The sequence below is a fragment of the Scyliorhinus canicula genome, chromosome 11 (genome assembly GCF_902713615.1).
Source record: "Scyliorhinus canicula chromosome 11, sScyCan1.1, whole genome shotgun sequence".
Classification (NCBI taxonomy): domain Eukaryota; kingdom Metazoa; phylum Chordata; class Chondrichthyes; order Carcharhiniformes; family Scyliorhinidae; genus Scyliorhinus; species Scyliorhinus canicula.
The window spans coordinates 99,332,556-99,346,786 of NC_052156.1; the positions used below are offsets into that span (position 1 = coordinate 99,332,556).

The window sequence follows — 14,231 nt, forward strand, 5'->3', positions numbered from 1 at the left end:
ATATAAGGAAAAGTGACTATTTTGTGATAGTTGAGGAGAGGAACTAGATTGAGAGGAATGCCGTTTTACTGGGCAGGGGCCAGCTTCCGGTACTGAGGGGTACAGGTGGCTTTGGCAGTGGGACTCTGAAATCCTTAGTATATGGGTGGCCCAGCGGAGTTGGTTTTGGATAACGTAGGGAAATATTAAAAAAACAAGTTTTGAAAATGTAACGTCAAATAAAGAATTAGTTGGACTCACGGAATTACCATGGAGGGTGCGTCGCGGCTAGGAGGGGTCCTAGCCTGGGGGGGGGGGGAGGGGGGGGGGGGGGTTGGGGGGGTGGGGGGGATACCGGGTTGCTGCTGGAATGTCCAGGAAGGAGCTGGTGTGGGCCGGGGGGGTAGAGGAGAGGCGTTATCGCCATGGGGAACGGTTCGGGTGGGGTGTGCTGGCCTGGGGCGAGCAGTCGATGAGCTATGGCTAGTCGGCGGGGGAGGGGGCGGGGTGCCCTCTGATCCGGCTGATCACCTGGAACGTGAGGGGGCTGAATGGGCCGGTCAAGAGAACTAGGGTATTTTCTCATCTGAAGGGGCTGAAGGCGGACGTGGCTATGCTCCAGGAGACCCACTTGAAGGTGGCGGACCAGGTTCGTCTGAGGAAGGGGTGGGTGGGGCAGGTTTTTCACTCAGGATTAGACGCGAAGAACCGGGGGGTGGCGATTCTGGTGGGGAAGAGGGTGGCGTTCGAGGCGTCTGAGGTGGTGTCAGACAAGGAGGGCAGATATATTATGGTGAAGGGTAGGCTGCAGGGAGAGAAGGTGGTGCTGGTTAATGTATATGCCCTGAATTGGGATGATGCTGCCTTTATGAGGCGCATGTTGGGCCGCATTCCGGACCGGGAGGCAGGGGGCCTGATCATGGGGGGAGACTTTAACACAGTGCTGGATCCCCCACTGGACCGGTCCAGTTCAAGGACGGGTAGGAGGCCGGCGGCGGCCAAGGTGCTGAGGGGGATTATGGACCAGATGGGAGGGGTGGATCCCTGGAGGTTTGGGGCCGAGGGCGCGGGAGTATTCCTTTTTCTCCCATGTGCATAGGGTTTACTCCCGAATAGATTTTTTCGTCCTGAGCAGGGGATTGATCCCGAAGGTGCAGGATGCCGAGTATTCGGCCATAGCAATTTCAGACCATGCTCCGCACTGGGTTGATCTGGAGATGGGGGAGGCGCGGGACCAGCGCCCGCTGTGGCGTCTGGATGTAAGGTTGCCCGTAGTGTAAGGTTATGGGGGGATTGTTGGGTTACGGGTATACGGGTTACGTGGGTTTAAGTAGGGTGATCATTGCTCGGCACAACATCGAGGGCCGAAGGGCCTGTTCTGTGCTGTATGTTCTATGTTCTATGTGAGGATGCTGGCTGATGAGGAGGTGTGTAGGAGGGTCCGGGGAAGTATTGAGGGGTATCTTGAGACCAACGACACGGGGGAGGTCCGGGTGGGGACGGTCTGGGAGGCTCTGAAAGCAGTGATCCGGGGGGAGCTGATTTCCATCCGGGCCCATAGGGAGGGAGAGAGGGAGAGGGAGAGACTGGTGGGGGAGCTCCTGGATGTGGATAGGAGGTACGCGGAGGCACCGGAGGAGGGGTTGCTGGGGAACGGCGTAGTTTGCAGGCTAAGTTCGACTTGGATGGGTTCCCGGTGGAATTTTATAAAAGTATGCGGATCTGGTGGGCCCCCTGTTGGTGCGAGCCTTCAATGAAAGGCGGAGACACAGTGGAGGAGGGCGCAAGGCGCGGTATATGAGTATGGGAGAAGGCGAGCAGGATGTTGGCGCATCAGCTCCGTAGGCGAGATGCGGCTAGGGAAATTGGTGGAGTGACAGATAAGGGTGGGAATGTGGTGCAGAAGGGGGCAGAGGCGAACGGGGTCTTTAGGGACTTCTACGAGGAACTGTACCGGTCGGAGCCACCGATGGGGGGGGGGGGGATGGAGAGCTTCATGAACAGGTACGTTTCCCAAAGGTGCAAGAGGAGCTGGTGGAGGGGCTGGGGGCGCCGATAGAGTTGGAGGAGCTAGTCAGGGGGATTGGTCAAATGCAGTCAGGTAAGGCGCCGGGGCTGGATGGGTTCCCGGTGGAATTTTATATCGGATCTGGGGGTCTGTTGGTGCGAGCCTTCAATGGAGGGGGGGGGGCTTTGCCCCCGACTATGTCACGGGCGCTGATCTCTCTGATCCTGAAGCAGGATAAGGACCCCTTGCAGTGTGGATCGTACAGGCCAATCTCGCTCCTCAATGTTGACGCTAAGTTGCTGGCCACCAGGATAGAGGACTGTGTGCCATGGGTGATACACGAGGATCAGACAGGATTTGTCAAAGGAAGGCAGCTCTACACGAATGTGCGGAGATTGTTAAATGTTATTATGATGCCGGCGGTGGAGGGGGAGGCGGAGATAGTGGTGGCGCTGGATGCAGATAAGGCGTTTGATAGAGTTGAGTGGGGGTACCTGTGGAAGGTGATGGAGCAGTTCGGATTCGGGGAGGGGTTCATCAAATGGGTGAGGTTGCTCTATGAGGCCCCGGTGGTGAGTGTAGTTACCAATGGAAGGAGATCAGAGTACTTCAGGCTCTACCTTGGGACCAGGCAGGGGTGCCCCCTGTCCCCCTTGCTTTTTGCACTGGCGATAGAACCTTTGGCTTTGGCGCTGAGGGAGTCGGGGAGGTGGAGGGGCCTGGTGCGGGGTGGGGAAGAACATAGGGTATCGCTGTATGCGGACGACCTGCTGTTGTATGTGGTGGACCCAGAGGGGAGAATGCAGGGGGTGATGGAGCTGTTGGCTGAGTTTGGGAGCTTTTCGGGCTATAAGTTAAATCTAGGCAAGAGTGAGGTATTTGTAGTACACCCGGGTGATCAGGAGGAGGGAATTGGGAGACTCCCATTTAAAAGGGCAGTGAAGAGTTTCAGATACCTGGGGGTGCAGGTGGCCAGGAGTTGGGGGACTCTCCATAAGCTTAATTTTACCAGGCTTGTGGAGCAGATGGAGGAGGAATTCAAAGGTGGGACATGGTGCCGCTATCGCTGGCGGGTAGAGTGCAGTCTGTCAAAATGACGGTTCCCCCGAGGTTCTTGTTCCTCTTTCAGTGTTTGCCCATCTTTATCCCTAGGGCCTTTTTTAGGAGGGTGACTAGCAGCATCATGAGTTTTGTTTGGGCGCATGGGACCCCGGGGAAGAGGGTCTTCTTGGAGCGGGGTAGAGATGGTGGGGGGGCTGGCGTTACCCAATCTCTCGGGGTATTATTGGGCGGCCAATGTGTCGATGGTGCGCAAGTGGGTGATGGAGGGGGAGGGGGCAGCATGGAAATGGATGGAGAGGGCGTCCTGTGGAGATACAAGCCTGGGGGCCCTGGTAACAGCGCCGTGGCCGCTCCCTCCTACGAGGTATACCACGAGTCCGGTGGTGGCGGCTACCCTCAAGATTTGGGGGCAGTGGAGGCGACATGGGAGGAAGTGGGGGGCTCGATGGAGGCTCAGTTTTTTTTTTTATAAATTTAGAATATCCAATTCATTTTTTCCAATTAAGGGGCAATTTAGCGTGGCCAATCCACCTACCCTGCACATCTTTGGGTTGTGGGGGTGAAACCCACGCAGACACGGGGAGAATGTGCAAACTCCTCACAGACAGTGACCCAGGGCCGGGATTCGAACCCGGGTCCTCAGCGCCGTAGGCAGCAATGCTAACGACTGTGCCACCGTGCCGCCCGATGGAGGCTCAGTTAAGGGGGAACCATTGGTTTGTCCCGGGGAACATTGATGGGGGGTTCCAGGGTTGGCACATAGCGGGCATCAGACACGCTGAGGGACCTGTTCATTGATGGGAGGTTTGCGAGCCTGGGGGAGTTGGAGGAGAAATTTGGGCTCCCCCCGGGGAACATGTTCAGGTATCTGCAGGTAAAGGCGTTTGCTAGGCGGCAGGTGGAAGGATTCCCTTCGCTTCCCGCGAGGGGGGTGAGTGACAGGGTGCTTTTGGGGGTCTGGGTCGGGGAGGGGAAGATGTCTGATATCTACAAGGTTATGCAGGAGGTGGAGGAGGCGTCAGTAGAGGAGCTGAAAGCTAAGTGGGGGGGAACTGGGAGAACAGATCGAAGATGGGACATGGGCTGATGCCCTGAGAGGGTTAACTCTTCCTCATAGAACATAGAACGATACAGCGCAGTACAGGCCCTTCGGCCCTCGATGTTGCACCGACATGGAAAAAAAAACTAAAGGCCATCTAACCTACACTATGCCCTTATCATCCATATGCTTGTCCAATAAATTTTTAAATGCCCTCAATGTTGGCGAGTTCACTACTGTTGCAGGTAGGGCATTCCACGGCCTCACCACTCTTTGCGTAAAAAACCCACCTCTGACCTCTGTCCTATATCTATTACCCCTCAATTTAAGGCTATGTCCCCTCGTGCTAGCCACCTCCATCCGCGGGAGAAGGCTCTCGCTGTCCACCCTATCTAACCCTCTGATCATTTTGTATGCCTCTATTAAGTCACCTCTTAACCTTCTTCTCTCTAACGAAAACAACCTCAAGTCCATCAGCCTTTCCTCATAAGATTTTCCCTCCATACCAGGCAACATCCTGGTAAATCTCCTCTGCACCCGTTCCAAAGCTTCCACGTCCTTCCTATAATGAGGCGACCAGAACTGTACGCAATACTCCAAATGCGGCCGTACCAGAGTTTGGTACAGCTGCATCATGACCTCATGGCTCCGGAACTCAATCCCTCTACCAATAAAGGCCAACACCCATAGGCCTTCTTCACAACCCTATCAACCTGGGTGGCAACTTTCAGGGATCTATGTACATGGACACCGAGATCCCTCTGCTCATCCACACTACCAAGAATTTTACCATTAGCCAAATATTCCGCATTCCTGTTATTCTTTCCAAAGTGAATCACCTCACACTTCTCCACATTAAACTCCATTTGCCACCTCTCAGCCCGCTCTGCGCAGCTTATCTATGTCCCTCTGTAACCTGCAACATCCTTCCGCACTGTCTACAACTCCACCGACTTTAGTGTCGTCTGCAAATTTACTCACCCATCCTTCTGCGCCCTCCTCTAGGTCATTTATAAAAATGACAAACAGCAACGGCCCCAGAACAGATCCTTGTGGTACGCCACTCGTAACTGCACTCCATTCTGAACATTTCCCATCAACTACCACTCTCTGTCTTCTTTCAACTAGCCAATTTCTGATCCACATCTCTAAATCACCCTCAATCCCCAGCCTCCGTATTTTCTGCAATAGCCGACCGTGGGGAACCTTATCAAACGCTTTACTGAAATCCATATACACCACATCAACTGCTCTACCCTCGTCTACCTGTTCAGTCACCTTCTCAAAGAACTCGATAAGGTTTGTGAGGCATGACCTACCCTTCACAAAACCATGCTGACTATCCCTAATCATATTATTCCTATCTAGATGATTATAAATCGTATCTTTTATAATCCTCTCCAAGACTTTACCCACCAGTCGTTAGGCTCACCGGCCTATAGTTACCGGGGTTATCTCTACTCCCCTTCTTGAACAAAGGGACCACATTTGCTATCCTCCAGTCCTCATGTGCGCGGCTTAGCCTCATCCAATTCAAGGTGCTGCACCAGGCCCACATCTCCGGGTCTAGGATGAGTAAGTTCTTTGGGGGCGAAGATAGGTGTGTCAGGTGTTCGGGGAGTCCAGCGAACCATGCCCATATGTTCTGGGCATGCCCGGCACTGGAGTAGTTCTGGAAGGGGGTGGCGAGGACGTTGTCGGTGTCGAGACATAACAGCTGCAGCTTTTGTGATGTGAATATTGATTTTAGCATCAAGTGACAGGTTGCTTGTGATTGTGGAACTGAGGCATGTGGAGCAATCAACAACCTATATCACAGGAACTGCAGTGATTCAATAAGGTAGCTCAGCATCACCTTCTCAAAGGGATGGGCAATATGGTGGAATTTAAAATACAGATGGAGGGTGAGAAGGTAAAATCAAACACTAGTGTTTTGTGCTTAAACAAAGGAGATTACAATGGGATGAGAGAAGAGCTAGCTAAGGTAGGCTGGGAGAAAAGACTTTATGGTGAAACAGTTGAGGCACCTTCCAAGCGATTTTTCACAGTGCTCAGCAAAGGTTTATACCAACAACAAGGAAGGATGGTAGAAAGAGGGAAAATTGACCGTGGATATCTGAGGAAATAAGGGAGAGTATCAAATTGAAGAAAAAAAGCATACAAAGTGGCAAGATTAGTGCGAGACTAGAGGACTGGGAAATCTTTAGGGGGCAACAGAAATCTACTAAAAAGCTATAAAGAAGAGTAAGATAGATTATGAGAGTAAACTTGCTCAGCATATAAAACAGATAGTAAAAGTTTCTACAAATATAAAACAAAAAAGAGTGGCTAAGGTAAATATTGGTACTTTAGAGGATGAGAAGAGAGATTAATAATGGGAGATGAGGAAATAGTTGAGGAACTGAACAGGTTTTTTGGGTCGGTCTTCACAGTGGAAGACACAAATAACATGCCAGTGACTGATAGAAATGAGGCTATGACAGGGGAGGACCTTGAGATGATTGTTATCACTAAGGAGGTAGTGATGGGCAAAAGGTAGACAAGTCTCCTGGCCCTAATGGAATGCATCACAGAGTGCTAAAAGAGATGGCTAGGGAAATTGCAAATCACTAGTGATAATTTACCAAAATTCACTGGACTCTGGGGTGGTCCCGGCGGATTGGAAATGAGCAAACGTGACACCACTGTTTAAAAAAGGAGGTAGGCAGAAAGTGGGTAATTATAGGCCAGTGAGCTTAACTTCGGTAGTAGGGAAGACACTCGAATCTATCATCAAAGAAGAAATAGCGAGGCATCTGGATGGAAATTGTCCCATTGGGCAGCGCACCATGGGTTCATAAAGGGCAGATCGTGCCAAACTAATTTAGTGGAATTTTTTGAGGACATTACCAGTGCAGTAGATAACGGGGAGCCAATGGATGTGGTATATCTGGATTTCCAGAAAGCCTTTGACAAGGTGGCACACAAAAGGTTGCTGCAGAAGATAAAGATGCATGGCATTAAGGGTAAAGTAATAGCATGGATAGAGGATTGGTTAATTAATAGAAAGCAAAGAGTGGGGATTAATGGGTGTTTCTCTGGTTGGCAATCTGTCGCTAGTGGTGTCCCTCAGGGATCAGTGTTGGGCCCACAATTGTGCATAATTTACATAGATGATTTGGAGTTGGGGACCAAGGGCAATATGTCCAAGTTTGCAGACGACACTAAGATGAATGGTAAAGCAAAAAGTGCAGAGGATACAGGAAGTCTGCAGAGGGATTTGGATAGGTTAAGAGAATGGGCTAGGGTCTGGCAGATGGAATACAATGTTGACAAATGTGAGGTTATCCATTTTGGTAGGAATAACAGCAAAATGGATTATTATTTAAATGATAAAATATTAAAACATGCTGCTGTGCAGAGACCTTGGTGTGCTTGTGCATGAGTTGCAAAAAGTTGGTTCACAGGTGTAACAGGTGATTAAGAAAGCGAGTGGAATTTTGTCCTTCATTGCTAGAGGGATGGAGTTTAAGACTAGGGAGGTTATGCTGCAATTGTAAAAGGTGTTAGTGAAGCTACACCTGGAGTATTGTGTTCAGTTTTGGTCCCCTTACCTGAGAAAGGACGTAATGGTGCTGGAGGGTGTGCAGAGGAGATTCACGAGGTTAATCCCACACCTGAAGGGGTTGGATTACAAGGAGAGGTTGAGTAGACTGGGAGTGTGCTCGTTAGAATTTGGAAGGATGAGGGGGCTCTTATAGAAACATATAAAATTATGAAGGGAATAGATAGGATAGATGCTGGCAGGTTGTTTCCACTGGCGGGTGAAAGCAGATCTAGGGGGCAGAGCCTCAAAATAAGGGGAAGTAGATTTAGGACTGTGTTTAGGAGGAACTCCTTCACCCAAAGGGTTGTGAATCTATGGAATTCCTTGCCCAGTGAAGCGGTTGAGGCTCCTTCATTACATGTTTTTAAGGTAAAGATAGATAGTTTTTTGAATAAAGGGTTATGGTGTTCAGGCCGGAAAGTGGAACTGAGTCCACAAAAGATCTGCCATGATCTCATTGAATGGCAGAGCAGGCTCGAGGGGCCATATGGCCTACTCCTGCTCCTAGTTCTTATGTTCTTATGCACAGTTCCCACTACTGTCCTAGACCGGCTCTAACTTCACCTTGGTCATTCTTTTATTCCTCACATTAGTGTAAAAAGCCATGGTGTTTTCCTTGATCCGACCTACCAAGGACATCTCATGCCCCCTCCTGGCTCTCCTAATCCTTTTCTTGAGCTTCTTCCTAGCTATCTTGTATCCCTCAAGTGCCCTAACTGAACCCTGTTTTCTCAATCTTACATAAGCCCCCTTCTTCCTCTTGACAAGACATTCAACCTCTTTTGTAAGCCATGGTTCCCTCACCCGAGCATTTCCTCCCTGCCTGACAGGGACATACATATCAAGGACTCGCAGTATTTGCTCCTTGAAAAAGCTCCACATCTCAATTGTGCCTATCCCTGACAGTTCCTGTTTCCATGTTATGCTCCCCAATTGTTGCCTAATCGCATCGTAATTACCCTTCCCCCAGTTATAAACCTTGCCCTGCTGTATGTTCCTGTCCCTCTCCATTGCTATAGTGAAAGTCACCGAATTGTGGTCACTATCTCCAAAGTGCTCTCCCACAACCAAATCTAACACTTGGCCCGGTTCATTACCCAGTACCAAATCCAATGTGGCCCCGCCTCTTGTCGGTCTGTCCACATATTGTGTGAGGAAACCCTCCTGCACACACTGGATAAAAACAGCCCCATCCAAACTATTTGAATTATAGTAGTTCCAATCAATATTTGGAAAGTTAAAGTCACCCATGACAACTACCCTGTGCCAGGATATTGGTGCCCCTCTGGTTAATGTGTAACCCGTCCTGTTTGTACAGGTCCCACCTTCTCCAGAGTAACTGCACATATCCAAAATCTGCATTGCAATCTTTTGCTCCACATCTCTGTTACTGTTTGGGGGCCTGTAGAAAACTAACAAAGTGACCGCTCCTTTCATATTTCTAACTTCAGCCCACACTACCTCAGTAGACAGATCCTCCTCAAACTGCCTTTCTGCAGCCATTATACTATCCTTGATTAACAATGCCACTCCTCCACCTGTTTTACCACCTTCCCTAATCTTACTGAAACATCTAAACCCCGGAACCTCCAACAACCATTCCTGCCCCTGTTCCATCCACGGCTCCGTAATAGTGACAACGTCGCAGTCCCAGGTACCAATCCATGCTTCAAGCTCACCAACCTTATTCCTGATGCTCCTCGCATTGAGGTAGATATACTCCAAGCTATCTTCATGCCTGCAGGTCCACTCTTGTGACCTTGGTACCTTCTTCAGTACTGAACTGCCCTCAGCTTCCTGAACTCCAGCAACGCTATCTCCTGGACTACAAATCAGTTTCCCATCCCCCTGCCAAATTAGTTTAAACCCCCCCCCGAATAGCTGTAGCAAATTTCTCTCCCAGGATATTGGTGCCCCTCTGGTTAATGTGTAACCCGTCCTGTTTGTACAGGTCCCACCTTCTCCAGAATGTGCTCCAATTATCCAAGTAACTGAAACCCTCTCTCCTACACCATCCCTGTAGCAACGTGTTTAACTGCACTCTCTCCCTGTTCCTCACCTCGCCAGCACGTGGCACTGGCAGCAAACCAGAGATGACAACACTGTCTGTCCTGGCTCTCAGCTTTCACCCTAGCTCCCTGAATTCCTGTTTTACATCCCCGTCCCTTTTCCTATCTATGTCGTTGGTACCGATGTGTACCACGACTTGTGGCTGCTCCCCCTCCCCGTTCAGGATCCTGAAAACACAATCAGAGACGTCACGGACCTTGGCACCCGGGAGGCAACACACCAACCGTGAGTCTCTATCATTGCTACAGAACCGCCTATCTGTACCTCTAACTATAGAGTCTCCAATAACTAATGCTCTCCTCTCCCCACTTCCGTTCTGAGCCACAGGGACAGACTCAGTGCCAGAGACCTGGTCACCGTGGCTTACCTTTGGTATGTTCCACCCCCCCCAACAGTATCCAAAACGGTATACCTGTTATTGAGGGGAACAACCGCAGGGGATCCCTGCACTAACTGCTTCGTCCCCCTCCTTTTCAACGTCACCCAGCTACCTTCATTCTTAGGCGTAACTACATCCCTCGACTCTGCCTCCCGAATGATCCTCAGTTCATCCAGTTCCAGCTCCAGTTCCCTAACACAGTCTTTGAGGAGCTGGAGATGGGTGCACTTCTCGCAGGTGAACTCAGCAGGGCCACTGACGGTGTCCCTCACCTGGAACACCCTGCACGAGGAACATTGCACTGCCCTCTCTGCCATCCCTTCCATTTACCCACTTGACAATTGGAGAGAGAAAAAAAGCTTACCTGATTTTCATACTCCGCATAGGTTAGAGGTGGAGGGCAATGGCTGAACAATGGGCACAATGGTCTATCCCACCCTATTCTCTGTTTTGAAGCCACATGTAGGAATTTAATAATAAATAGAAATGCTGGGGACTGGTACGGATTGAAGAGAAATGTAGGTAAAATGGAAATACCTACAGTGAATTAATAAATTAAATGAATTTTTCATTGTGTTATGATTGTAGACCAGAACCCTCAGTTGTTGGCAAGATCTAATTAGGACCAATAGCATTTTGTTTCAAGTAGACAGAGATCCGAGACACATGCTCAGTGAATAAAGTCATAGATTCCAGAACTTTTTAAGAAACAAAAATAAACTTCACTATCAAAAAATCAGAAAGATAAAACAATTTACAATATCAATCTTACACTCTAACATTGAGGGATAAGAGAGGTACACATGAATGAACAGGAAAGCTATGGTTGAACACACCACACAATAAGTGGCAGATGTAACCAAAACAGATTCCATGGATTTCTACAAAACCCACCCAGGCATCCATCAACACATTGAGTCAATCAGTCTCGTCGTAACTCTATTCTTTTTCACAAAGGTTTACAATCTTCACTTTTGAAGATCTCGCCTTGGAATTATCTCCAAAAGTCACTCCAACTCAGATGGTTTCATTGATGGTCCACCTTGCAAGCTTTCTACCTCACCTTCCAAGATTATGTTCCCTGGATTCCTGTGTATACACTCAAGTACCAAATGACTGGTACAGCTTCAGATCTTTGACCACACTGAGCAGAATGCTCCTGCTCCAATTCACTAGCCCTCTTTACTTAAAGTCTGCTCCCCACATCCTTTCTCTAATTTAGAACCTACTTCTCTGCTCTTTTCTTTCAACTGAACTTAATTGAGCTTAACTGAGGCCTTTTTCTGCCCAGTGTCTTTGTCCCATACCTGAGACTTCCTTTAGGGACCTCTACCTGTCCCCACTCCTTGTTCCTGGCCTGGAACACTTCTTGGGACCATTTCCCTGTCCCCTTTCCCTGAGCCTGCGGAAGGACATTTCCTGGGCCTGAACAAGGTAAAGTTGTAGAACTGAGCATGTGCAGCTCGCTCCCAGCCTGCACATGCACAGTAAGTCTGAGGTCCATCGACAATCGAAGTGCAGACTTTGAACTTAACAAGGTAAGTTTGGGTTTCGTAACAATTTATATCCAGAATCATTAGAAATAATGCAAATTATAATTTTTATAAATACATTTAATTTGCCAGCTTTGCACTTCAAAGAGTAAGTGTAAAATGTTAACAACTGTAATGTCTGTTGATTGTTCGTTAATATCAAAATTATAATATGATTTTGTTTAAAGTTTAATTCTAAAATTGTTTAAATTACCTCCAGCTCTATACGGTTGAATTCATCAAAACAGGCCCAAGCTCCAGACTGTACCAGACCTTTGAAAAACTTCCCCATCGCTTTGTAGTCTAGTCCATCGGAACAATTAAACACAACACACTGCAAAATAGAAGATCATTAGTGATTTAGAGATGTGGATCAGAAATTGGCTAGTTGAAAGAAGACAGAGAGTGGTAGTTGATGGGAAATGTTCAGAATGGAGTTCAGTTACGAGTGGCGTACCACAAGGATCTGTTCTGGGGCCGTTGCTGTTTGTCATTTTTATAAATGACCTAGAGGAGGGCGCAGAAGGATGGGTGAGTAAATTTGCAGACGACACTAAAGTCGGTGGAGTTGTAGACAGTGCGGAAGGATGTTGCAGGTTACAGAGGGACATAGATAAGCTGCAGAGCTGGGCTGAGAGGTGGCAAATGGAGTTTAATGTGGAGAAGTGTGAGGTGATTCACTTTGGAAAGAATAACAGAAATGTGGAATATTTGGCTAATGGTAAAATTCTTGGCAGTGTGGATGAGCAGAGGGATCTCGGTGTCCATGTACATAGATCCCTGAAAGTTGCCACCCAGGTTGATAGGGTTGTGAAGAAGGCCTATGGTGTGTTGGCCTTTATTGGTGGAGGGATTGAGTTCCGGAGCCATGAGGTCATGTTGCAGTTGTACAAAACTCTAGTACGGCCGCATTTGGAGTATTGCGTACAGTTCTGGTCGCCTCATTATAGGAAGGACGTGGAAGCTTTGGAACGGGTGCAGAGGAGATTTACCAGGATGTTGCCTGGTATGGAGGGAAAATCTTATGAGGAAAGGCTGATGCACTTGAGGTTGTTTTCGTTAGAGAGAAGAAGGTTAAGAGGTGACTTAATAGAGGCATACAAAATGATCAGAGGGTTAGATAGGGTGGACAGCGAGAGCCTTCTCCCGCGGATGGAGGTGGCTAGCACGAGGGGACATAGCCTTAAATTGAGGGGTAATAGATATAGGACAGAGGTCAGAGGTGGGTTTTTTACGCAAAGAGTGGTGAGGCCGTGGAATGCCCTACCTGCAACAGTAGTGAACTCGCCAACATTGAGGGCATTTAAAAATTTATTGGATAAGCATATGGATGATAAGGGCATAGTGTAGGTTAGATGGCCTTTAGATTTTTTTTTCCATGTCGGTGCAACATCGAGGGCCGAAGGGCCTGTACTGCGCTGTATCGTTCTATGTTCTATGTTCTATTAATTAGTTAAATAAGGGCAGCACGGTGGCACAGTGGTTAGCACAGCAGCCACATAGTGCCAGGGATCCGAGTTCGATTCTGAACTTTAGTGTGGAGTTTACACAAACTGTGTGGAGTTTGCACTTTCTCTTCGTGCCTGTGGGTTTCCTCCTGCCGCTCCGGTGTTCTCCCACAGTCCAAAGATGTACAGGTTAGGTGGCCATTCTAAATTTCCCCTTAGTGTCCATAGGATGGGTAGGGTTATGGGAATGTGGCAGGGGAGTGGGCCACGGTAGGGTGCTCTTTCAGAGAGTTGGTGCAGACTTAATGGGCTGAATGGCCTTGCTCTGCATTGTAGAGATTCTATGATTCTTGTAAACATACAACATTCACTGTAAACAGATGCACTGGAAGGCACAAATCTGCAGCACAATAGATGGTGTCATGAATGTTGTTTTGAAATGTATCTTTAACTCAAAATAAACCAGAATTCCAGGGAAACACCTCAGCTCAGAGACATGCCTATGTGATCATGTTGCTATGGAGAGAGAAACCTGAACAGAAACCCACTGATATAGGTGGCAATTTTAACTGCTTTTTCACAGTATCTCACAGAGAATGGATGGCTGCTGTTTGACACAGAGAAAGCAGGACCAAGAAAGATGCTGGGGAGAGTTTGGTTTCTAATCAAAAGAAAGGGATCAGAATAGATGAAGCTCTTGAATTTTTAAGGCACAGAGTCACAAAGTGTGCCTTACTGGTGGTAATCATATCCAGGAAAACTGCGGTCAGTGGAATGATTGCCAAGGGCACTGGAGGTTTCAACTTGATGTGGTGGGGAAAAGTGAACCTACTTGAGAACTGAGAGTGACTTTGCGACTGTTCGTGTAATATTACATCTTTGCCATCAGTGTGGCATTGATGTGTTTCAAAAGACATAGTTTGGTTTTGTTAGTGAATGCAAAACTTGCCTTTCTCTTTAGTTTAATGTTTCAGTTGCCTGCTCGTTAATATTTGATCCATGCTGATTTTACTTTGTTAAGGTTTAAAAAGTGAATCTTGTCCATCAGTTGCACAGAAATTCTTTTTTTTTAAAAAGAGATCAGTCTCTGCAGAGATCAGAGTTGTCACAAGCTCAGGAAAGCCACAC

General features: G+C 48.3%; 1 protein-coding gene across 1 annotated transcript in view; it reads right to left on the reverse strand.

Moving 5' to 3' along the window:
* LOC119973221 (dynein heavy chain 3, axonemal-like) overlaps positions 1–14,231 on the reverse strand; it is a 714,697-nt gene that overhangs the window by 463,631 nt on the left and 236,835 nt on the right. The window contains exon 19 of the mRNA XM_038810887.1: positions 11,870–11,989. Within this exon, the coding sequence (XP_038666815.1) occupies positions 11,870–11,989 (120 nt within the window). The remainder of the gene's footprint in view (positions 1–11,869; positions 11,990–14,231) is intronic.